At 38.4% G+C, this 24,625-nt stretch overlaps 2 protein-coding genes and 1 long non-coding RNA gene across 4 annotated transcripts in view; 1 reads left to right on the plus strand and 2 right to left on the minus strand.

Moving 5' to 3' along the window:
• The window catches only part of LOC148030286 (protein HAPLESS 2-like), a 179,886-nt gene extending 177,787 nt beyond the window's left edge, over positions 1-2,099 (plus strand). The window contains exons 17-18 of the mRNA XM_087686571.1: positions 205-299; positions 1,819-2,099. Of these exons, the coding sequence (XP_087542697.1) occupies positions 205-299; positions 1,819-1,904 (181 nt within the window). The 3' untranslated portion in view covers positions 1,905-2,099. The remainder of the gene's footprint in view (positions 1-204; positions 300-1,818) is intronic.
• A 12,696-nt stretch (positions 2,100-14,795) lies between these two features.
• Positions 14,796-16,828, minus strand: LOC148030287 (uncharacterized). Its single transcript, XR_015692158.1, has 2 exons — positions 16,698-16,828; positions 14,796-16,601 (listed from the first exon to the last, which is right to left on the minus strand). It is a non-coding gene; the product is annotated as an uncharacterized LOC148030287 (long non-coding RNA).
• An 829-nt stretch (positions 16,829-17,657) lies between these two features.
• Positions 17,658-24,625, minus strand: part of RD2 (Adenine nucleotide alpha hydrolases-like superfamily protein) — a 32,949-nt gene continuing 25,981 nt past the window's right edge. Inside the window, exons 3-5 of one of the 2 annotated variants that reach the window (XR_015692157.1) lie at positions 18,612-18,730; positions 18,011-18,073; positions 17,658-17,911 (exon numbers count right to left, since the gene is read on the minus strand). Coding sequence is in view for 1 of the 2 variants with exons in the window: in XM_087686572.1 (XP_087542698.1) it covers positions 17,889-17,911; positions 18,011-18,084; positions 18,612-18,730 (216 nt within the window). In the remaining variant the exon portion in view is untranslated. Of the gene's footprint in view, positions 17,912-18,010; positions 18,085-18,611; positions 18,731-24,625 lie in introns of both variants that reach the window. The other variant, XM_087686572.1, reaches the window with a different exon arrangement.

Genomic DNA, 24,625 nt, shown 5'->3' on the forward strand with positions numbered 1-24,625 from the left:
TTTCAATCCATGTGCTTGAGTCCAATTAAGTAGTTTAGTGCAAATGGTAGAATAACTTGTCCTTGGAAGTGCTCACATTCCAACTAATTTAGAGCCACAAGATTGAGAGAGAGAGAGAGAGAGAGAGAGAGAGAGAGAGAGAGAGAGAGAGAGAGAGAGAGAGAGAGAGAGAGATCTTAAGCAAGTAATTGTTTGCTTTTATAGTGCTTGTAAAATTATGGACATATCTTGTATAATTGGAAGCCTTTGCTATGGGAAAATTATTTTGATTTTAGGTCTTATAATTATGATAGTTGGAGGTATGAACATTTTCCATATCTTTCTTCCAAATAATTTTTTTCAGGTTCTAGATTATATGAAAACCTAATTGATTTTTTGAAGCTTAAATATGAACTATTGATAATGACACAGGCTTCAAAAGATAGTTATAAGAAAGTTCATTTTAGTGATGTTTCACACGCATTGATTTTATAGCTAGGTGAACATTATTGAATAGTTAGCTTTTATAAGTTTTTTGTCAAAGTCTTATTTGACTTTTTTCTCACAATGTCATTTTTCTTTGACCCCACTACAAGAACTTTGATTGTAGTGGAGAGAAAGTCACACTAGAATAAAGAATAAGAGACTACTAATAACATTCAGGGCAATCTAAGATCATGTTTCACCCTCTTAGTACCGCACATTCCATACGAACAATTGTGAGTGGATATTAAAATTATCTTGAGAAGGCATAACTTCTAGTAGAAATAGCATCTTGTATTAATGAGCTAACCAAATATGTAATAGGTTTTTTCGATTCTTCTCAAGAGCTTTCCTATACATGAATAAACTTTTGATATGCAATTATAATGTTTTCCATGTTTCCCATTTTGATGAGGCATGATGGCATGGCATGCCTTATAAGATCCCAAGATAAGCTTGATGGTCCTTTATAGGAAGTTCATATATTTGACTTGAAGGTTATGTGTACGTTGAAATGTGCCAACATGGAGAAAGGGTGCAAAAGTATTTAATTTAGATCTACTATTGAACGTTTCATTACTAGCATTAGAAACTATCGTGAGTTTTTCGAAGGTCATTTCCAAATCAATCCTATGAAAATTTGGGCGTTTTTTTTTTCCAAAATGTATGTCATATTTTTTGGCTCATATACAATTTGTTTATGGAGAGCCTTAGCTCGATCAACTTGTTTCCTAATTGAGCCCTTCTAGATAGAAAGATCACACCATTTTACAAGAACTATCCGTGGATAAAGTTGCTTGTGATAGTCATATGGCCTATTTTTTGTTGAGATTCTTCTAGCTTAGACTAGGCATATAATATAGTTTCATTTCGAAGTTCTAGTTTATGATTTTCACAAGCACTTCAAAATTGCTTCCAAGAAAGGGTCACATATTTTAATAATAGTATCAACCAAGTACATTCTAAATTTCATACATCCTTGAAGTTTAGACTTTTATCTTGGGTTAGCATTTTCACAAAGCCTTGACTTAGAATTAAAAGGAGTGAATATTTAATATGTAAAATACAAAGATTGAATTCTAAAGATTGGAGAAATAACTATGTAAAGAACTCAAAATGGTGCAATCTTCTCAGTTTAGATTTATTAAATTTTCTTACTTAAAGAAGCTAGCTTAGTAAACGATTGAAATTCATTCAACTTGATGTATTCCTTTCATGAAGATTGATTGGCTTAACCAACATCTTTTGTTATATGTGCAAATCATAAGGTTGAAAATATTTGTTTTCCACAAAAATTGGCTTGATAATATAGCATGAAAAGTTTTAAAACTAATGTGATTTTGTTTCACATTTTAGGTCTTTGGATGTGTGGATTGATGAATCTATTTAGATCAGGTGACATGAATAATGATGATGATTCAAGTGATGGTATTATTAATTAGACAAATGACAAGACTTCACGTGATGGTAGTGAGAAATATGAAGGCAAGAAGGCATACAAAGAAGCATTAAGAAAAGAATAATTTGGTGAATGATCAAGACTTGCAAATTCTATTATTGTGTAGGCATTTATGAAAATCAACCCAAAAAGACCTTCATATGTATGCATGGTAATAGGAAAAGATCAACTATGCTATATTGAAGAGAAGATAAAATTAACAATAATGGTCAGCTTTGTGTGTGTGTGTGTGTGTGTGTGTGTGTGTGTGTGTGTGTGTGTGTGTGTGTGTGTGTGTGTGTGTGTGTGTGTGTGTGTGTGTGTGTGTGTGTGTGTGTGTGTGTGTGTGTGTGTGTGTGTGTGTGTGTGTGTGTGTGTGTGTGTGTGTGTGTGTGTGTGTGTGTGTGTGTGTGTGTGTGTGTGTGTGTGTGTGTGTGTGTGTGTGTGTCATTGATGTGGTTGGTACCATCGACATATCATTCAAATGTTACTTTACAATGTCCACCTACCCAAGTTGCCGGATATCTATCTAGTCATCTTCTAGTTAAAATGTTCACACTATGGACCACTTTTGTATTATGTATCTTGTATTCTCTCTTTATTCTTAGTAGATTGTTATAGTGGATAAGAAGAAGAAGAAGAAGAAGAAGAAGAAGAAGAAAGACTAGGGTTTTCACCTTTCTATCTTGTGTGCATTCTTTGTGTGTCATGTGTCTTGCAAGAGCTCAAACTTCCTCTCTCCTCCCTATCTTTTAATGATATCAGAATGGCATTCAAGCAAGGAGCTATAAGCCAAAAGCACAAGAGTCTACAAGAAAGCTCTATTGTTGTGGACTACACATGTGGAGACCTCTCTCATGCGATCTCTAATTGATGAGCTATCTTTATGAGCTTGGAGTGCTTGAGGGAATGCAACGGACTACAGCCCCTTTGATCTAAGTTTGCATAGTTAGATTTGTGTTCTAAGCATGTTTCAGTCTCCATTTCAGAGCTAAAAGCTATTTATGTGTGAATCTGGTAAGGTTTATGAACTCTGCGAAACTGGTTATTTTGCAAACAAGTTGCAGGTGTTGGGTGTGGCAAAAAATACTTGCAAACTGTCAAACATTACAAGTGTTGCTCAAGGTATGCTTATGTATTGGGTTCAATACATGTGAGAGTTTACTTGAATTAGCAAGTTATTAATAAAATCAAATGGGTTTTACTACACACAATGTTTGAGGAGTTTAATCAGATTCTCTATGATGACAAGCTCAAGAAGCGTAAGTCCCATGCTTGGAAGTTCAAATTGACTAATTTCCTTGTGGTTAAAGGTTATTGTGACTACATTGAAGGAGATAATGCTGAGCATGCCAAGGTATTTAAGGAATGGAAACAGGTTGCTCGAAAAGTTGTCTATTGACTTTCCATCAGTGTTTCAAACAACGTGATTGGGCATATACAAAATGTAGACAGTCTTGCATAAGTATGGAATTACCTGATCAAGCTATTTGGTACAAATACCAAAGCTAGAAAGTTGTTGTTAAAATCTAACTTAAACAATGTCAAGAGTGGCAATCTATCTATCAATGACAAGGCACTAAAGATTAAGAGCTGTGTTGAAGCCCTTAGATCTATTAAAGTGCAAGATGATGATGATATAGCAGCTACATGTTTGGATGGTTTGAGCAAGAAGTACAAACAATTCCAATCCTTGATTTTGCTTAGCTAATATCTATATTGATTTTAGAAAATAAAAAAAGTTGGATCTTGATGCATCCTCATCATAGGGCGAGAATAGTTCAAAATAGGTGCTCTATTCTAACACAAGTGGCTATTATGAACAAAATGAGGGGCAATCTCATGACTCACAGGACATATAGGTTCCTAAGGTTAGTCTCGAGGTAAGGAGAGCCATAGAGGATATGGCAAACAAAATGCAAGTTATGATAACATAGAATGCTATAATTGTGGCTAGAAAGGACATACTACATGTGTCTATCTAGAAAAGAGAAGAGATGAAAATAATAGAAATGGGAGAAAAGATAGAATAAAAATTATGCATCTATTAGTAATCATGCTAATAATGAGAAGTTATTTATTATGCAGGAGATAATGAATGTAGTAAGTGCAAATGTATTAGCTATAATGATTGATTATGCATGGTATGTGGATTCATGTGTCTCTAACCATATGACATCTCATGAAGAATGGTCTAAAGAAATGAAAAATCATGAAATGCTTGGTTTTGTGGAAACATGTGATAATACTACTTATCTTATTGCTCATCTTGGGGGTGTCCCAATGTCTATGCAAGATGGAAAAGTTAAGTATTTAGTTGATGTGCTGCAAATGTTTAATTGATGTGTTGCATGTGCCTAACATCACAAGGAACTTGGTATCTGTGTGGGAAAATGATTAAGCCGGGATTGCAACTGAAGTTTAATCAAAATTATTGCTTTATAGAAGATTTCCAAAATTGATGTAAATTGGTTACAAAAGGCAAGCGTATGCAAAGGATATTTATTTTGGATGTAAATGTCCCTAAGCTGAAGGCTGTTATGTTTGCACAAAATGTAGGAGTTATGGTTGATATTGACATTTGGCATAAATGTATTAGCCATGTAAATGTACAATGGTTGAATATGCAGTCATGTGAAATTGTGACAGGCTTACCTAAGTTCAAAGAGGCTAATATGCCAAAAGTGTGTGAAGCATGTGAATTTGGAAACAAACAAGGCATGCATTTCCTCATGATAAACAATTAAGCAAGCATTTACTTGATGTTATACTTTCCAATGTGTGGGATCCTACAAATACCACATCAATGGTTGGATGTAAGTATTATGCAACCTTTATTGATACAAGGTATGGGTGCATTTCATGAAGGAGAAAAGTGAGATATTTTCTCACTTTCAGGATTTTTAAAAATCTATTTGAGAAACAATCAAGTCTTTAGAGTAAGACCCTGAGGCTAGATGGAGGGAGAGAGTACATCTCCAAAGAATTCACTAATTTTCTAAAATAGTAAGGAATTCAAAGGCAATTTACATGCAAGTACACTCTGCAACAAAATAGAGTTGTACATTGTAGGAATTGTATGAGCCTTAATGGTGGCTAAAAAGAATATGCCTCATTATTATTGGGTTGAAGTTGTCTTTATAACAGTGTGTTTTATGAACATGGCTCCCACTACTCCACTGCATGATGTGACACCAAAAGAATTTTCAAGTATACTTGAGCTTGAGGCATGCCCTGATGAACTCAAAAAACATGCTTGAGATTGAGTTTGCTAGTGGCAACCCCTTTGCACCATAATAGATCTGCACGTGCACTACAATTCTTTCTATATTTTGCCAATCTGAGCTCACAAATGCTTGGCTCTGAAGTGGGTTAAAATCACATTGGATGCATATGAAAACCTCTGCGCCATGTATAAATGCTAGGTACACCTACTCCCATGCGCTAACTACCATACATAAATGTCATGCGTAAACTCCAAGTGTAGCTACTCTTAGGTGCTAATTGCCATTGATGGGTACGTGGGTGCAACACAGCACCACATTCAATCGTAGTAGATTTTGATTAATAACAACAATAAGTAACATGTCCATTCTGCATCTACTCAAGGCAAACAGCTCAATGTAGGATCACAAAGTGTTTCTAGCCCTATTACCCAATCACTCTGAATAATGAACACTAAACACTAAACATAATGAAAAAACCCTAAACATTGCAAATGATAGAGAATACATGCAGAAAAAGAAACAAAGCATCAAAGAAGGCATTGCATACTTCAAAATAGATCAATTATCTCCATTAACTAGACAATCTGCAATGAAAGATACAACAAAAGTAATTGCTACCTACTCTAATATGAAAGAGTACCTATTGCACCTAACTAATATATGCTTCATATTACATGCAAATCGTGAGTATGTCATGGCCAAACCATTGGTCAACAATAGGGTCATTGAGCATTAACACTATTAAGGCTAGTGATTTTGCTCTTGATGGTTTTTCCAATATAAGAGCATTAAGGAACGAACGTTTTGCGGCTTAATGATCCATAGTGATGTTCTCTTCCTTGGCTTGCATTTGATCTCAAAGTTATATTTTTGCAACTTTGATCCACCTTTCTATCTCATGTTTGGATTAGGTTGAGTAAAGATCCATTTGAGACTCTTCTATTCAGTTACCAAAGTGAATTTCATCCCAGGCAAGTGTCCCCATAGTTTGAGAGCATAAATCATAACAAACAGTTAGATCGTGTGAGTAGCATCATTTCTCATGTCTTTAGCTTCCTTTAGGAGTAATCCACTGGATGTCTGTTTTACACAAGTATATAGCTTAGTGCAAGAGAGCTCGCATCCGTCATGACATCAAATAACTTGTTTAGATTAGGAAACTTTAGGATGGGAACTATTAGTAAACTTTGCTTGAGCCTTTCAAAGCTAAATTGTTGAATTGGGAATCCATACAATGTAAGGTCAATCCTAGAAAGTTGCACACTTCTTTAACTAATTTTGGGGGTGGCCATTCCTGTACATCCTTCACATTGGTGTTGGATCAACTATAATCCCCTTCTCAAAGGCTATAAATCCAAGGTACTCTATCAGCCTCTTGAAGAATGTACACTTTCTCTTTTTACCATAGAGTGTGTTAATGTGTGTTCTAGCACAATATGGAGCTATCCCTTATGTCCTCCTTATTCTTTGGAATAACTTGGGATGCCATTGAAGAATGAGGATAAACTCATCAAGCTAGAATCTAAAAATGTCTTGTTCTAGTATATTAAAAGTAGCAAGAGCATTATCAACCCAAAAGGCATTACAATAGATTCATAGTGCCCATACCTTATACTGAAGGTAGTCTTTAGGATATCTTCTTGCTTGATCCTAATTTGATAGTACCCCAACCTTAGATCAATCTTAGAAAATATATTTTCTCCCTGAAGTCTATGAAGAAGCTCATCAATCAAAGGAATTCGGTACTTATTCTTAACCATCACCTAGCTTAGCCCAACACAAAGGTGAAGGGTTACAATGTATCAAGTAGTCATTTGCAGTACAAATCCATCTAGAGGATCTATCTAAGTATCTTTCCCTCTATTACATGATTGCATCTAAACAATCAATTTGCCATGAACTTGAGATAGGCCTCAACCTGTCTCCTTGGAAGGAAGTCAATCTTTTGGGGTTGTTACCATATCTTTAACTCAGCTGCTTGGACAAATTCATTCCTAAGTTCATATCTTGCTAAGGTATTAACTCTTTCTCAATCCATTAGGATTCATCTTAGTGGTGCATCCTAAGGACCACAAAAAGCCTTCCCATGTGACGGAGTCTTGGAAGAAGGTCCTCCTAGAGTATAGGTTTGAAATCTTCCTAAACCATCCCATTTTAGGCCTGTAATGAAGATAATACCTTACCAGTCAAAGAATACTATATTTTCCCTAGTCAAGAATACAATATTCTTCTAGTCAATCTTCTTCTTCTAGTATTGTATGAAAGGACTTCTTCTAGTATAACTATCAAAATAACATCTAAATTTTCTTAACCTCGTTGAATCTAGTTCTCTTTTTGATATTGTATGATTTCATGAGAACTCATAACATACTATCCATTTTTCTTACTCTTCTTAAGGAAAAGATTGGGTATTATCTCTAGTGTCCTTTAGAATTATAGCCTTAAAATTGCGGGTTCCCTATAGGTAACTCAATAATCATTCCATTGGTGCATGTTTAAAAATCTGAAATTCCTTCTAAGTAGCCTCTCTATGTTCTATCTACTCAAATTCGAGGTACTCATAAGGATCCCCAAATCAAGAAGTTGTTCTATGTTATGTAATCCATCCATTAACAAACACTACTTCAACAAGTAATATAGCCAAAAACATATAAGCTAGGTACAAAGAGGGAAACCTAAGCTTGATTCACGGTGCATGTGAAACATGGTTTGTTCATGTGATCTTTTGCTTGGCTCCAACACTTCTTGAGAGCCATCACGGATAGACCAACTCTTCTAAAATGCACTCCTCCTTTAGCTCCTTACTTGATCCTTATAGAGCTCCCTATACCGTATGATCCTTAACATATAGATTTTTGGCAAGGCAAGATAAGATGCTTGGCTCAACAATGAGAATACTTTTGGGGCAGGGAATTTGATGGAGTAATAAGAGGGAAAATGATATAGTGCTCTAGAGTTGGCAAGAGAATAGGAAAATGGGCTTGATGTAACCTCGCATGGGATAAGGATAGAGGGTAAAAAGTATTAGAATTAGTAAGGATTTAAATGGAGATAATAGTAACCTACAATAGGGGAAGACGAGAGTTGCCATTGGTGAGGTAAGGTATCACTAAGCCAATGGAGTTGTCAGAAGAGTGATCCGTAGAGAAGGATGAGGTGGAGCTCTAATCCAATGATGATTTTGCACTTCTCTCATCTTTGATCCTCTCTCTCTCTCTCTCTCTCTCTCTCTCTCTCTCTCTCTCTCTCTCTCTCTCTCTCTCTCTCTCTCTCTCTCTCTCTCTCATACACACACACATACATGTATCTCTTCTCTCTCTATCTCTCATTGTTATGATCAAATGCTCCCTCCCTCTCTCATTTTGCATGGTAGCTATCCCAAGTCATTCCTCTCCTTTTTAGTTCTAATCAGTTCATTGTCTCCTCTCCTCCATAGTTTGATCCGTTCATTGTCTCCTCTCCTCAGTTTGATCAATTTGTTGTCTCCTCTCCTCAACTTAGTGTGATGCTCCACATGGTGGCTAACTAGGGAGACATTGTGCAAAAAAATGATGGCTCTTTTGATAATGATGATAGGAGAGAGGGAAAAAATAATGCCGATGAAAAAACTTGTTCTTTTTGTCTTTCATTTCTTGTTGATGTTTAATTTACTGCCCCTTTTTGCATGGGCTCAAATGTGCATTCATTTTGAGACTTTATATTAAACCTCTATTCACATAGAATGCATGTGTCATCCATCCCACCCAGATTGGTTGTGCATATTGGAAAATACTTAGGATTCTAGATCTAGCCCAATCCAAGCAAAAAAATACTATTGCACTCTCCAAGAAGGCATATCCCAGAGTGGATTAGGCATCTTAGAGGGCATTATGCTTAAATGGAGTGTCTAGATCAATGGATCAAGTTTCTGCAATAATATATTCCTCCTCCCATAGTCTAGTGGCAAGAAAGGCTTAGTATAATGCTTGCCATTTCAATTTATGAGGATAAGACAAGTTTACCTAAATGAAAATGATAAATTTGTGTCATTATTGCAACCATGGAAGCCTTTCGAATGGCTCTCAAAACACTCCTCAATTGGCATGAAATTCATAGATGGTCTTGGAAGTTGCCATGTGTAGATTAATATTCCCTTTAGCAATGTGCAACCTTACTTTGTAACTAGAGATACACGTATAGCATTGGAGCACAATTAAGTTCTCTTATGAAAATGATGATGGCAAATTAGGTCCTACAAATGACAAATTGCTATTTTCTTATTGGAGTTTATCTGGATCTTGTGGTGGCCCAAGTGAAGCATCTCATTAAAAGCTTCATTGGGGATGAATACTTGAGATTTGATTGGTTTTCACCCCATATTTAAGGTGAATTTCATGGTAAGTTATAATTGTGATTATTGCTTAATCACCATATTAAGCATTGAATCAAATTTTAAGGACTATTAACATGCCTTATCAAGAATACCCATGTTTCATAAAAACAGATAATTTAGTTTATAGGATGATACTAAAAATATATTAATATTTTGGTTCATTCATTAGATATTGTCCCAATTTAATCAAGTTGTCCAAAAACTAACTTACATATTTGTGGAGATGCCTGTAATAGAGTCACAAATTGTATTTTTGGCTCATTTGTCATGTATTGTCCTAATTCAATTAACATATGCCTAAATAATATCATACATATTAGTGAAATGCCTCTATAAAGTAATAGGATATATTTCAATCAATGATTGTGGAGTTATCAAGGGTTGTTTGTGGTATAAGCATTGCTTGTGACGACTAGATAATAATTTACATTCAAGTTCTCATTCTAATTCTTGTAATAGCTTGAAGAATTAATAAAATGAATTGATCTAAACCAAACAATCAAACTTATCAACGTTGTCATTAAGTTTAAATGATTAGAATTTGGACCACATAAAATGCCATCCAATAGCAAAAAAACCAAACAATTTCCTAGCTATTGCTATCCATTACAATTAATTCACATCTTACTAATCTAGTTGTGGTGTGTAGCTTTAACTATGTAGGCTATAATGAGCTCTAAGTTAAGGTCCTAAAATAATGATGGCATTTGTATGTGTTTGCTTGCTACTAACATCAAGCTTAACATTTGTGTTTGTTTTGTTGACATAAAACTTGTGTTGATTCCTATTTGACTTGGAGACATTACCCATGCATTGATCTTAAGGCTAACATGGTCTATAAATGTGCATTCTCCCTTAGCATAAATAAATGGCCCCAAACTAAACTACTAACATGATTTTGCACTAACATGTTGGCTATCATTGTTATTTACTTTAGTTTATATTTTGCTAGTTGAATTTTTTGCTTATAAAAGGGAGTCAAACGATAAAAATTGGAAAATCGATCCACTAAGCACCACATGAAATCTAGGCAAGAATGTACCAACTATTAGACAATACATATGATTATGTAGCTCCAAACTATGGGCCTAAATACATGCATTTTCATCAAAACAAAGGATGATGAAGTAGCACATGCTTTCAAATTGTTTTCACTATGCTTGTCTCTTAATCCATTTATCCATTTCTTTTTCTTGCCTAGAAAACATGAATATTTTAAACTATGCAAATACATTAAGTGATAACTTTGATATTATGTCAATGAGTATTCAATATGATTTTGAAATGCAAATAATGTATGTTTACTTTCTTTCTTTTTGGTATGCTCCCATTGAGTCTTCTAATGACACTTTGACAATTATGTCTTGAACACACACCCCCACTGAAACCACCTCCAACCCCACCCACTCACCCACACACACACACACACATGCACATGCATATGTGGACATACAAGGAAATAAATTCTCTTAGCATTGAGATACCACAACAAACTAGCATTCGCAACATAAAGAAATAATGATGGTCAATTCAAAGACCAATAAGATCTTGTGAAGTAGCTTTTTCCATATGGAAATTTTCATCTTCTAACAATCAGTTATATATATACTATTATAGCTTTTGGCCTAATCTATTATTAGAATTTTAGCAAAAACAAAACAATAGAGTACATCGTGATCTATCCCTTCACCTCCCTACCTTGGCAAAACATATTTTAAGACTAATTTAATAATCCTTTACAAAGGCATGTTATTACACTACATGAACATATAAAAGCAACATCATTTTATTAATTTAATAGACATGATTCATTAATAGCACACCTAAAAGGGCCTAAATATATAGGCTAAGTTGTATACATAACCCTTTGACTCTTAATGCTAAGCAATGTAAAATGTGTTCACATCTAGGCATGCACTTTTACACACACTATTGTATGTTCACACATCAAGGAAAATAACTAACACATAGGGTGTGAGAAAGCCCTTGATACTTGGGCCATCTCCAACATGGTATACCATCGCTCCACCACACCATTCTCTAATGGTGTGCTCATATGAGAAAACTGAAAAAATGCCTCGAACTTAAAATGGTGCTTCTTTCGCACCTATTCACCCTCTTATGTGAATGATAATTCGAATGTAGTGAGGATAAGAATCCGACATTGTTCATCTAGATACCCATCTAATGGAGTGAATATTTGTGAGCTTGTAATGTGCATGCCAAGGTAGTCTAAAGAGCCCAAAAAGGCATGGTTGCTAAGAGGTATGAGCTTGTAGAGCCCACCACCTTATGTACATGTTCACAACACATATCTAGTAATCTCATCCATCATGTTAGTTGCCTAGTGGGTGAAGACCACACAAGTCCCCATCTGTGTGAATGTATCCATGCACAAAAAGAAGGTTAAAACCTAAATCTAGTACATAAAGGACTTTGGTTGCAAAGCCATGTCTATCTAGAGTGAGGGAAATTTTCCAAACTTCTCCAACCGGTACAGATGAGTTGTCACCAATGGTGATGTTGGCCCCTCTGCAATGGAGGCCTTGGATCCAATATTGATAATATGTCATATGGGATGATGCTTTACTATCCACAAGCAGAGGTTTCTCCAATGAGAAAGAAGCAAGTGCATTGTCCTTGACCTCAAAGGATATGAACGAAGACAAGACTCTATCATTGTGGCTAGTGCAGCCTTTGAATCTTTGGCACCATCCTTGGCTCTAGGCTTCAACTAGGGGTATTTCTACCATCATTTATCTTCAAGGTGTATACCTTTCCTATTCCCAGAGTGTGGACACTTGGTCTTTTCTTTGGACTTATCATCATCATCCTCATTCTTGCTTTTCTTCTCATTCCTATTGCCCCCTTCCAAAGACAACCTAGCCACAAAACCACACTAGCAATTCCAGCTCCATTGGCACCAATCTCCTTGTGTCTAACATCATCATCCAATATCGTCAACACAAGCTCCTCCCATGCAGTGGTGTCCCAAACTCTATAGGTAAGAACATTGGAGTAGAAAATATAATATTTTGGAGATGAAAGGTATGTAAAGAGTGTCACAACCATGTCTTCAATCGATAATTTCTTGTCGAAAGGTGCAAGCTAATCTTGTCTCTCCTCCATTTTGTTGATATGATCCTTTCTAGTTGAGGAGTCAGCTACAAAAAGCTGACATAACCTCATCTCAAAGGTCATGTGGTGTGTGGAGATCTAGACCAAGTACAAAGAAAAAAGCCTAGTCCACACCTCCATTGTAGAGCAAATTATTTGCACATGAAAAAGAACCAAATCATGGCAGCTCATAAAGAAATAGGAACAAGCTCAAGAGTTGAGCCTATCCCAAAGAGCTGCCTAATCAACAATTGATCCAATACAAGAATCCACCACTGGATGGTAGATGCGGTGGTGACAAAGTTCCATATGTCAAAGGTATCTAAGATGCATTCCATTTTGCATGACCAAAGGGAGTAGTTAGAACTATCCAAATGCTCCTCCTCAAGAATTGAAGGAAGAATAGGCACCTGCACATAGGGTGACATTATGGCCAAGTGAAGTCCTTCACTAGGAGCCCTCGTAGAAACAAAGAGAGGAGGGGTGACTAAGGCTGTCTCATCAAATTGCCAACCTTGGTTTGATCGACGATCCGATCAAATCTTTGTGTCGATCCTTGCAATCTTCTCAATCGTGATAGTCTTCGTGACGATCTGCTGACAAGAACAGTGGTCCTCAGATACACAATTTGGGCTTTGTCCATCTTCTAGAAATATCTACAAAATAGACAAGCGCATGCATAAAGATGTTGTGTTTTGCAAGCTGCCCGGATGGAATGATCAGATACAATGCTGTGTTTTGTTGTAAAATGGCCTGTAGATGCTAAAACAATGCCAGAAATGTTGCATTTTCAGGTTGCAAAGCTGGGAAAAGCCGCCGCCAACAGTTTAGACAGTCACCCAGTCTATAATGGCTGCAAATGCAACGGACCTGAAAAAAACACAGCAAACAAGATGTCATCTCCTCTTCGTAGATGCTATAAGTCCTCTCCTTTGGCAATGCTATGTGAGTGCGCAACTGAAGAGATACACAAACACGGAGAGAGAAGGGAAGAGAGAGGCTGAGATGGACACAGAGAATTAAAGGAACAGACCATACTGATCTGAAAATGGATGCTGAATACAAAGAGGACTGATCAGTCCCTTTTGAGAGCTCAAAAGGGTCAAAGAGGAGGTATAGGAATGGATCCCCCCTTTGGTTGTTGGGGAGATTTTCTCCTTAATTTGCTGGCCAGGAGTTCTAGCTGGACTAGGAGTTGTTGCTGGACAGGAGTTCTTGCTGGCTTTCCAGATCAAAGAGAGGTAAAACTGCTCAGTGAACAAGTTATCTAGATCTTTCTTCTTCATATTTGGGAGGAGGTAAAGGCACTACTTCCACCAGCGTTTCAGGAGATTTCAGCACAGAGGATGTCAGCAAGCCTCATGGCAGTTTTGACTTGACTCGCAGCTCCTCTAGTAAGAGCAAATATTGTCAAGAGTTTGTTGGTTCAAAGACAAGATATGAGAATGGATTCCCCCTCTGGTTGTTGGGGAGATTGCTCTTTATTTTTGCCTTTCCCTGACCAGGAATTACTGCTGCCTTTCATACCCAAGAGGGGCAGAAATGCACAGAGAACAAGCTATCTAGAGCTTTCTCCATCACATTCGTGAGCAGGTGAAGGCATCCTTTTTGGCAGCATTTCAGGAAATTTCAGCACAGGAGGATGCAGCGAGCCTCTCGGCAGTTTGAGTTGTCTCCCTAAAGGGAGGGGATTGGTAGAAGCTTAGTTAATGGCACCCCATCACCTTGTCATTGGCTACAAGGTCCTAGCAAAGATGATCAGCAGCAAAGCTATCTTTAACTGTTGCTCCCAAATGTCATGGAAGTTTTGTCCAGTGAACCAAGGACCTGGACATAATCTTCACCTTCTTTAAAGCCACATAACAAGCTCAGCCCAATGGTCAAGATTGATGTACTAGTCTTGCTCTTTGAGAAAGCCCATGAAAGAGTCACTTTCAACTGGGGATACCAGTCTAGGCAGTCAGCTCTCTCTCAGCCCAAGAGTAGCAGATATTTGTCAGAGGTACAGGGATTTCAGTTTGTGATATTAGCAAGACGGGGTTGTTCCCCTCTCCCCATACCTGTTCTTGTTCTTCACATCATACTTCCTCCACTTCCACACCACAAGCTTGAGAAGCCTCCAACTATAAAAAGAGAGACAGCTTTTCAACTAAGTATGAAAATGACACAGCTTTGTGTGCAAAGGATGACATTGTGATGTTGGAGAGGCTTTCGCTTACCCTCTAGTATTCTGCGGAGCAGGCTTGAATATCAAATTGGCAAAAGTTGGTTTGATGATAGTATCCTGAAATGCCATGTTCACCATCTCTTACATCACCTTCTTGCATTTTAGACCATCAACCCCCTCACCTTCTGTCGTTTTGCACTATCATCCCCCTCAGCATCAGCCCTGGCAAATTCATCCGATTTCTCACAAACATCCCATTCTGGCTCATCCACAATACCTCTATAAGCATACCGTCTGTCAGCATCTGCCGTAATAAAAAAGTTAAAAAGGCTGGACCTCCTTCCCTGTAGCTCTGCCCACTGCTGCTGCTGTCCCAGAATCACAGACCGGTCTGTCTTGACTCCATGCCCTATGTAGTGACCAGGAGGCATGAAGATTGAGACAGTCAGTGTTCGTTAGCAGCAGCGAGACAGAGAGAGAGAGAGAGCAGAGTAGAGAGTGTGCACGATTCTTTGGGTACAATGACGAGTGCACCACTTTAGGTTTTTAGATAGATATATATGTGTAAGTACAAGTGCTAAGGGTGTGTTCACACCCGTACACATATAAAAGGCACGATGGCCTTTATTCCCAACAACATCCCACCTAAAGGCAATGTGCCTTAAGAGGAGAAAAGAATCAGCTAAGTCTAGGTATGTACAAAGCTGAAATACATATATCTATCCAACTCCCATCATCTGTCGACAATGAGCAAACCGCTCTGCTGGAAGACCCTTTGTGAGAAGGTCTACAAGATTATCATCTGTATGCACTTTGACAAGCTCAATGCTCTTGCTGTCAAGTACATCTCTAATGAAGTGGTACTTCACCTGTATGTGCTTTGTCTTCACATGAAAGACGGTGCTATCACTGCTGCTAGCCATGATTTTCAACCCAAATGTGACCAAAAACTTTAGCAAATGCAGGCCCAGACTGTCACACAAGTGACCAAGGTACAAATAAGTACCAACCAGCAATAAATGACCACGTAGAAGCAAAGATTTCAGATCTGTAATTAAATTTTCAAAAGCCCCAAACCATGTGCTACAGCATTCCACAATTAATTACAGCTGTTCCAAGGGCATATACATCACATTACATGAGAAATCCCAAATTTTAACTACAATTTTTGTTGTAAATGTACACATGGGCACAAAATTTGACACGCACGGTCAAAAGCCCCAAAATTTTTGTGCTCAAAGCATCAACCACACATTTGCATTGTCTCTGACATGTATAGAACACGCCAATTTTGCCAAAATAGAGCAATTTCAGCAAAACCCCCAAATTTTTCCAAGTGTTAGATATCCAAATTGCATGGAATTAAACCCGCATGTACATAAAATGACCAAATGGTACACAAATTTTGCCCAAACTGCAAAAGCCCCAAATTGCACGGGGTCCAATGTGCATCAATGTCGAGAAATTGGGTAAATTTCTGCCCAATTTTGCATGTACATGAGAAGCCCCAAATGTCAGAGGCAAAATGTCAAAAATTCTTGCAATTTCTGAGACAGATATCATTGTTGTCTTGCTCGCACCAAATCTGGACAAATCCCCAAATTTCTCAAGTCTGGTGTGCACTAATTTCAACGAAATTGAAAGAATTTCATTAAAATGTGAAAAGCCCCGAAATTCCCGGGCAAATGTGCACCAATTCTGCAATTTCTGAGTCAAATTGTCCAGTTTTGCGTTAAGGTCCCCAAATCCGGGAAAAGCCCCAAGTTTCTGGGCCTAAACCTGCACCGATTTATGCATTGTGCTTGCGCGCGAGAACACCTGGAGGAGAGGAGGCAAAAATAATCTCAAATATTTTGAAAAAGAGGAGAAAGATGGCTGGTCAATGGCCGTTCAGGTCCGTCACACGTCACCTACCAAACTACCGCCCGCTGAAGTCGTCCCGTCCGTTGGTCGACAGTGACGTGGTCGCCCATCAGTAAAGCCTGCTATCGTCGTGGTCCACGTTGGACCCCCGACCAGTTGCCTGGCTCATTACCCCTGCACCCGACTGTCCCGTCAGTCGTCCGCTGAACATTCATCAGCTGCAGTCGCTTCACCTGCTCCCTGCTAGTCGCCCTGGCTGTTCTTTAGCTGCAATCGCTTCTGCACCAGTCAACTGCCGACTGCTGATCGTTGAGTCCACTTGGGACTTCTGCAACACTTGAGCTGTCTCTTGCCCGCTCTGATACCAGTTTGTAGTGACCGGGAGGCACAAAGATCGAGACAGTTAGTGTTTGTTAGCAGCAGCCAGACAGAGAGTAAGAAAGAGCAGAGTAGAGAGTGTGCACGATTCTTTGGGTACAATGACGAGTGTACCACTTTAGGTTTTTAGATAGATATATATGTGTAAGTACAAGTGCTAAGGGTATGTTCACACCCAAGCACATTAAAAGGCACGAGGGCCTTTATTTCCAACACCCTACACTGCTCATTCTCCTTGAGAATTGCAGTAATTGATCCCTACCTTCCCCATATACCACATAAAATGGCTGAAAAACTGCTTGCTGCATCTAAAAAAAATCCACGCTTTTCCATCTCCCAAGACTTCTATACTGCCTCCACCAGATTTGCACACAGGAAAACTGAAAACTGATTGTTTTGCCAGGCTGAAAGCAGCCATGACAGTCTGACTGAGGCTACAAAGCCCTTAGCTCATAACATGCACTTGCACATAGAAGTTTAAAGACCTAAAAACTGAAAATTGATAGTATTCGCAGGCTGAAAGCAGCCATGAAAGTCCAACTGATACTATAAAGCCCTAAGCTCATAACATGCACTTGCACATAGAAGTTTAAAGACTAAAAAGAAGACTTACCTTGTAACATGCAGTTCACATTTTTGCCTATACATTTAGGTCACAACAGAATATGATGTAGTATTTACAAGTTGAAAAAAAAAATGTAGTGGATTTAAGGCACATCCCTTCTGTACAAGCATATCTGTGCCAAGGTAAAGAATGAGTTCACAATTAAATGCTTCTATTACTCAATTACCAGGAGATCAATTATACACATGCAAGACCGCATCATTGTCTTGTCCCAGGTGTGAAGTACCCTTGATGCTGAGTCATACTGCCTGATCCCCAAGCTCTGTCGCATTTTATAGAAATCAGTATAATGTAGTACACTACTAATAATTTAAATTTGAATCATTCTTTAAACCTGTAGAAATAAGAGCATTATTTTCACCTTTCGGAGGAACAAGCACAACTGGACAGGGGCAATGGTGCGAACAGTACTCACTTACACTGCCTAGCAAAACACTTTAGATGAAAGAAAAGAGTAAATGACTAGTTCAAGAGATGCGTTAAATATAAAAGGATTAACATTCTATCTAGAATTTCTAGAGCACCAACTAGCAGAAATCTGGCTTATATTGCACATCAATGAAGCATTCCTAAATATTAGCTATTTCAATATAAAAATTCATCAGGATAGCTTATTTATACACGTTGACACATGAAAGATCATCTTGACTTGCCCCTTCTGCAAGGCAATTATGCATTGTGCTTAACCCCGTTCCTACAAAGAAAATGTGTTTTATGCCTTCAAAGCCCTTCTGGATGTGTCTCCACAGTCTAGAAAATTTATATATGCTGAAAAACTCGTAACTTTTCTTGAAAGCTTATGTCTGATGCAATCTAAAATATCAAAAAAGTTTGTGATTTCCATCCTACTAAGGGTAGAATTAGTGTTATCATCTTTCACTGAGCTTCAATCTGCCTCCCATTCCTCAACTCCCATCTTTGAGACTTTTTAGAGAAAAATAAGAGAGAAAGGGTGTTTGCACCTTTTGAGAATACCATGGCCATGTGTTCCCAAGACCACAGCAATTGGATTTATCTTCTTTGCTTCTTCGACAATAATCTTCCCCACTTCTCCACTGTATATTTGAACTTCTGTGCTGACCTGTGTTACATGAATATACAGCTGCTCACTTCCAACACCTTGTGGTTCAAAACAAATAAAGAGTGAACATATCCACAAAAACATGTCTCCATCTGTGACTATTATTTCAAATTCTACAGATAAGGCAGTGGTCAGCCTATGAAGCAGTTACAAGGCTTCACAGTTGACAGACATGGATTGATGCAGAAACGCATTCCCAGTGGAAATTTACACATTCCAGCAAAGCCAAAAAGCCTCTGGATGGGCCCAGAGAAAAAAATGCTTGCAAACAGATCATCATTTCTAATCAAGTGCTCTGGTTCTCTTCCTAAACCAGTTCAACTCCTCTACTAGATTCTTGGCCATCGAAATCCACTACTGCTCAAACTCAACACTCATCCACTATAGAATCGCTACCAATGTACACCCAGTCTCTCTAACAGCCTAGGCAAAAAAGCAAGAGCACAATCCCAATCATGGTTTTTTGTTTTAGAGAAGACAAATTTTCTGTTAATAAATCCCCTTGGGACAAAGTATCCCAAGGCAAAATATAAAATACAAAGTATATTCCCAGTCATGCTATATGGCCATGAGTACAATCCGATAAAATCTCAGTTCAACAAAACATAGACCCTACATCCGAACCAGTTGAAAATTACTAAAGAATGTTACTTCTTTTGCAAATCCTTAAGAACAGTGGCCCTCTCCAAGTTTCAATCATTAGCTTTCCCTAAATGCATTACTTTTTGAGTTCCTAAAATGCAAGCAGCAACACTGGGTACTAATTCATCTATCCAAAGGAAGCCCTCTTGCTACAGTGCCTATCTTGCACACTGTCATCACCTCAATAAGCAGAAAAAACACTCTCTTTTAAGCCATTTCCAAGCTCAAAAATTTATGCAATTATCCTATGGGAATTCAACTCAAATCTCAATATAGACAATATAAGAATGTTAAAATATCAAAGCTAGAACTTTGTAAAGCTTCTTAGACTCTTGTGGTTTGCTTCTTGTACCCAAAGCTACATCATCTTTAACAATAGACTGCTATTACACTGCTTTTCTGTAAGGAGAGTATGAAGCACCAAAAATGATGCAATATGTATACAATGAAACTAGCCTTCCTTCTCGAATAGGGTGGTAAAACCTAATCGAGCACTTAATTAAAGCAATACAGAAATCCTCCTGCTATCCACCAAATCTGGTTGAGATCTACTGAGAATGGCTGAGAAATGCTGAAATCTTTTGAGAGTTGACTAGAAAAGGTGAGAGAAAGCAAAGATGAGAGAGAAATCTGATTTTCTTTGCGAGAAAACCCTAACATCTGCTCGCAAGTTGCTGCCTGCTCCAGCCTGCATTTAATGCGATCACCTACTGCTAAGCACCTCCAAAATGCTATCACCTAATCAGTGATGCTGTTGCCAACACCTAGAAGGTGTCTCCCTGCTATCCCTTGCTTGTTGAGGCCCCCAGATGGCTGTCCTCTGCAGCAAATTGCTGTTCTCTAATCAAAAAATGGACCAACAGCTCCCTCTCTCTCTCTCCTAAGCTATAAAACTAACTGAATGGCTGAGACTCAACCCCCAAAAACGTTTCGTCAGTTTACATGGGCATTTTTGCCAAGTGGTAGCCTTCTAAACCCATTTTGCAACATTATCCAATCGTTTAATTAATTTTCAGAATTAAATAATCTTGAAAATTAATTTCAACCCTTCTGACTCTACCCAAAATTAAATGTGCCCATCCATAATTAAATTGACTTGGCCATTTGCAACCTGGAGTGATCCCCAACCTCTGTTGACCCTTAGAATGGCATTAATCAATTAATTAATTAATGCTAATCTCTAGTGTCACCACTAACAGTTATTGGTCAAACAACTATCCTAGGGTCAAAACTGACACCAACTAACCCCCAAAGCCCAATTGGCATAACTTATCACAACTTTTACCTTTGGCACCCATTGCACCCTCGATGTCCTTGGCCTGTTACCATGAAATAATTGCCATACACGTCACCTGTGCTAAACAACCTTGCACATTAGATTAATAACTTAATCAAATTTTATCAGCAAGATTAGAGCATCTCAAAATTTCACGTCCTTGTGACACACAATATCTCATGGAATCCTAACAAATTAGCAAGACAAATCAACTATACTAAGCTATGTGGTGATGCTTTTATAAAGTGGCCTCAAGTCTACAAGCTTTAACAATGCTTGGCCAACATGAGAGGAAGTAGAAAACTATCTATTTTCCAAGTATGCAATGCAAAAGGTACCTCATCAGATATCATCATCTAGTGACTAGCCTTGCTCACACAAGCCTAATGGTGTGGAAATCGTCTTGTAATCTTCTAGCAACTACTTTGCTTAAAGGACCCAAAAAATTGGTATCAAGATGTCCCAAGGTCTAACTTAGGTGCCTGAGTAATTTCCTATAGCTATGCCCACACGACCTAAGCGGTAGATTGTGTCAACTAGTCATCAAAGGTTAACTATCTACCTATTGGTTCTTGCTCCCCTTTCCCCTTCACTTGTGTGTTTTATCCCCTCCTTTCCTTTCTCATATCCTCCTAGCCTCATCACCAAGGTGCTCTCCTAATTTCCTTGCCCATAGTATCCCCCTCCAATTGACCAAATCTCTCCTCTACATTTGCCATCCCCCCTCATTGCACCTCCCACGCTTCCCTCTCACAACTCCTCTTCCTTTACTACCCCCAAAACCTAGTGTATCCTACACTCCCCAATCACCCACTTCCATATCCTAGCTTGTTCTTCTTGCTAGCCACTACACCTCCTATTTGGACCCTCTCTCAACCTCACTTCCCCTAGCTTGCTTCCCCTGTGACAATTTAATATTCCCAGATAGAACATCACAGATCAACATGTCCTAAGGTCTAACCATGCTCAAAGGGTGTGAGGAATCGTCTAATAGCTATGTTCAAACAACATGGGCACTTGTTAAATGAATGATGTCTATCTAGCTCCAATTTTTACACAGAGGACTATCACACCAAATGCAGCAACAAACAAATCCCTCTCCAGTTGAAGCCTTAGGGGCTGCAACCTGCCCCTTTTCATCAAGCTTTGCAACCTTAAGTTGCAGAACGTGCATCCCTTTAACCAACTCGTCCATAACATCATCTTTAACAGAAGGTGCAACTGTAGCCACATGCTGTTTCACTACAAGCTCTATCACCTTACTAGAGGTTGTAGGCCTAATCCCAACATGCAATCTAGCCCTTCTTCATTGCCTTTTAACAAGCACACAAACAGCATCTTTTATATCCTGGCAATCTATTTTCAAACCTAGTTCTATTGTTTCATCTTCAAAGAGCTCTTCCAAGCTCACTTGCAAGGCATAATCTGCAACCTACAAAAACAACTCTTATCTTTTTAGTCTCTAGAGCTTGTTGCTTAGCAATGTTCAACTGATTATACCTATGCTCAAACTCACACAATAACTCTGTGGTTGCAAAACCTTTATTAGGCTTAGTAACCCACTCCATGAAAGTCATGCGAGTAACCAAGCCTATGTCTTCAATGAAAAATTCTTCTCTTAATGCTTTCCTGAACTCACCCCAGTCTACATCTTTCATATACAATTCAATGATACATGTTTTCAATTCATGAACTATGAGCTGCACAAATGTTGACTCCAGTTACTTTCAGCTATCCAAAGAAAGCCATCCTTTCTACATATATCTTTAGATAGGCCAAAGCATTCCAACCATCAACAATTTCAACTAGCTTTCAACAACCTATAAAGCTTTAGAGATGACAAATTCATGATTTGTAGATGTTTGCAGCCGCTACTGCTACTACTGCTACTGCAAATACATATTAAAGGCCTGCAATAATCATCTCACTTCATCAAAGGAACGTGCGGAAGATCCTATAGCAAAGCGCAATCCTCAAATGCCGGGGAGATAGGCCAAGATTGCAAACGCTGCAAACACAAATGTATGATGAAGATGAGCTACAAATCCAAATGAGATCTGAAACCAGTCTTCCTTCTGTGGATGGGTGGTAAATCCCCGATTAAAACTTAATTACAACAACAAACAATAAATGCAAATCTGAAAATACAAATTTACCTACTGATCTTGGACAATGCACACCCAATTGGCCCCAAAATTGGCGCCCCTTTCAGTATTTCTTTAGCTTTATTGAAAAAAAAGTTGTTTACAATGGGATTCTCCTAATCCCCTTCGCAATCCAAACCCCCTTGTTGTCAAAAGTGACCAGCAAGTCTTCAATCTGATTTGCCCCTTGATTCGGGCACTTAAATGGCCTTCACCCACTTCACAGATGATGGAAATGACCCAAATTCAATGGCTGGCTAGTCCTCCACCTGAATTTAGCTGAAATTCACCTTCAGCCCTAAAAAATCCAAGTCTTGGAGCTTCCAATTTTTGGCACGCTTCTCGAGGCTGCTGCTAAACACTAATTTCTTCTGTAAATTAGGGTTTACAGCAGATAAATTTGCAATTTCTCAGCCTCCAAGGGTCCAAATGCTAAGATCTTCAGAGCAAGGCTATGAAATGGCTGGATACAATCGCCCAGTTGTGGAGGGTCCGAATTTGCAATCATCTCCTCAAAACTCACTCGTGGCTAGCTACAATCCCTGAAAATAGGCTGGCCATGGCTACTCATAGCTCTCCCACATTTGTTATAACAAGAATGATCTCGTTTTTACTCTTCTTCAAACTTTTACCAGCCTCTATGGGCAACTTTTTCAAGTAGCAACCTTTCCAAATTGTTTTTCCAACATTATCCATCATTAAATATTAATTTTCAGTCTTTAATTACTAAAAATTAATCTAATAATTATTTCGATGCCCAAAAAAATAATCTGATTGGCCAATAATTAAATTGGCTAGGCATCGTCCACTCCCGAGTCTCTCTGTGTCATCTTTGACCATTAGATCGGTGTTATATACCATTAAATGCCACATCTCTAGTATCATCAACTAACACTTATGGCCAAATGAATGACCTAGGCCATCAATTGACACCAATACCACCAAGTACCTGTGCAACATAACTTATAGAAGCTTTGCCTTTGAAATCCTGTGATTTTCTCAGGTCTCGGGCTCGTAAATTTACTCTAACCCCAATTGCACCTCACATGTGCAACATTTCCTTAATCATGTGATTAAAAATTAATCCACATGTTAAGTGAGGTTTCAAAAATACATGTCGTCATGACAGATCACTAACGCTAAATGTAGTGTATTGTCATCAAGGGCAAGGAAGCTGATGCCAAGCTGAAGGAGGTGACACCAAGTAGGAGAAAGGCCTCCAAAAAACCAAAAGCTAATGGTGACACTGTTTGGAGATAGAGGATACTAACGCCAAGCTGATGAAAGATGACGCCACGTGGAGAAGACCCAAACACAAGCAGTTTAATGCTACCAAGTGGAAGAGAGCATGTCGCCAGTTGTCAAATGATGATGCCAATAGGGTGGAGAGCCTCCCAGTGCAACCTGAAAGGTGAAGGGAACAAGGCGTCTGAAGGTGAAGAGAAAGAGTGGCCACGAATTGAGATGTCCTCAAATAGGGGTATGAGCAGGAGAGGGGTGAATCGAAGTAATGAAAGAGAGGTGAAGAATGACTAAAGTGGTTGTGGAATGAATGAAGTGACGGCCTATTTATAGACATAAGCTATCTAGGATGGTGCACCATTTAGTGGGTGCCCACTAATGAAATGACCAAAACAACGACATCAACTCTTTTTGGAGCTGTTAATGGGAAACCCCAAATGAAGTGTGTAAACTAAAGAAGTGGTTTCTCAGCGCCACCTCTTAGGCCCAAAAAGGGATGAAGAAAGAGGAGTGAAGATAGATATAAAGAAGATGTAGAGGATCCTAGAGATCCAAGATTTCCACCTGAAAGGTAATCTACAGGAGGAAGGA

The sequence above is a fragment of the Lygodium microphyllum genome, chromosome 10 (assembly GCF_053477565.2).
Source record: "Lygodium microphyllum isolate KBCC chromosome 10, Lygodium_microphyllum_v1.1.10, whole genome shotgun sequence".
Taxonomy (NCBI): Eukaryota; Viridiplantae; Streptophyta; class Polypodiopsida; order Schizaeales; family Lygodiaceae; genus Lygodium; species Lygodium microphyllum.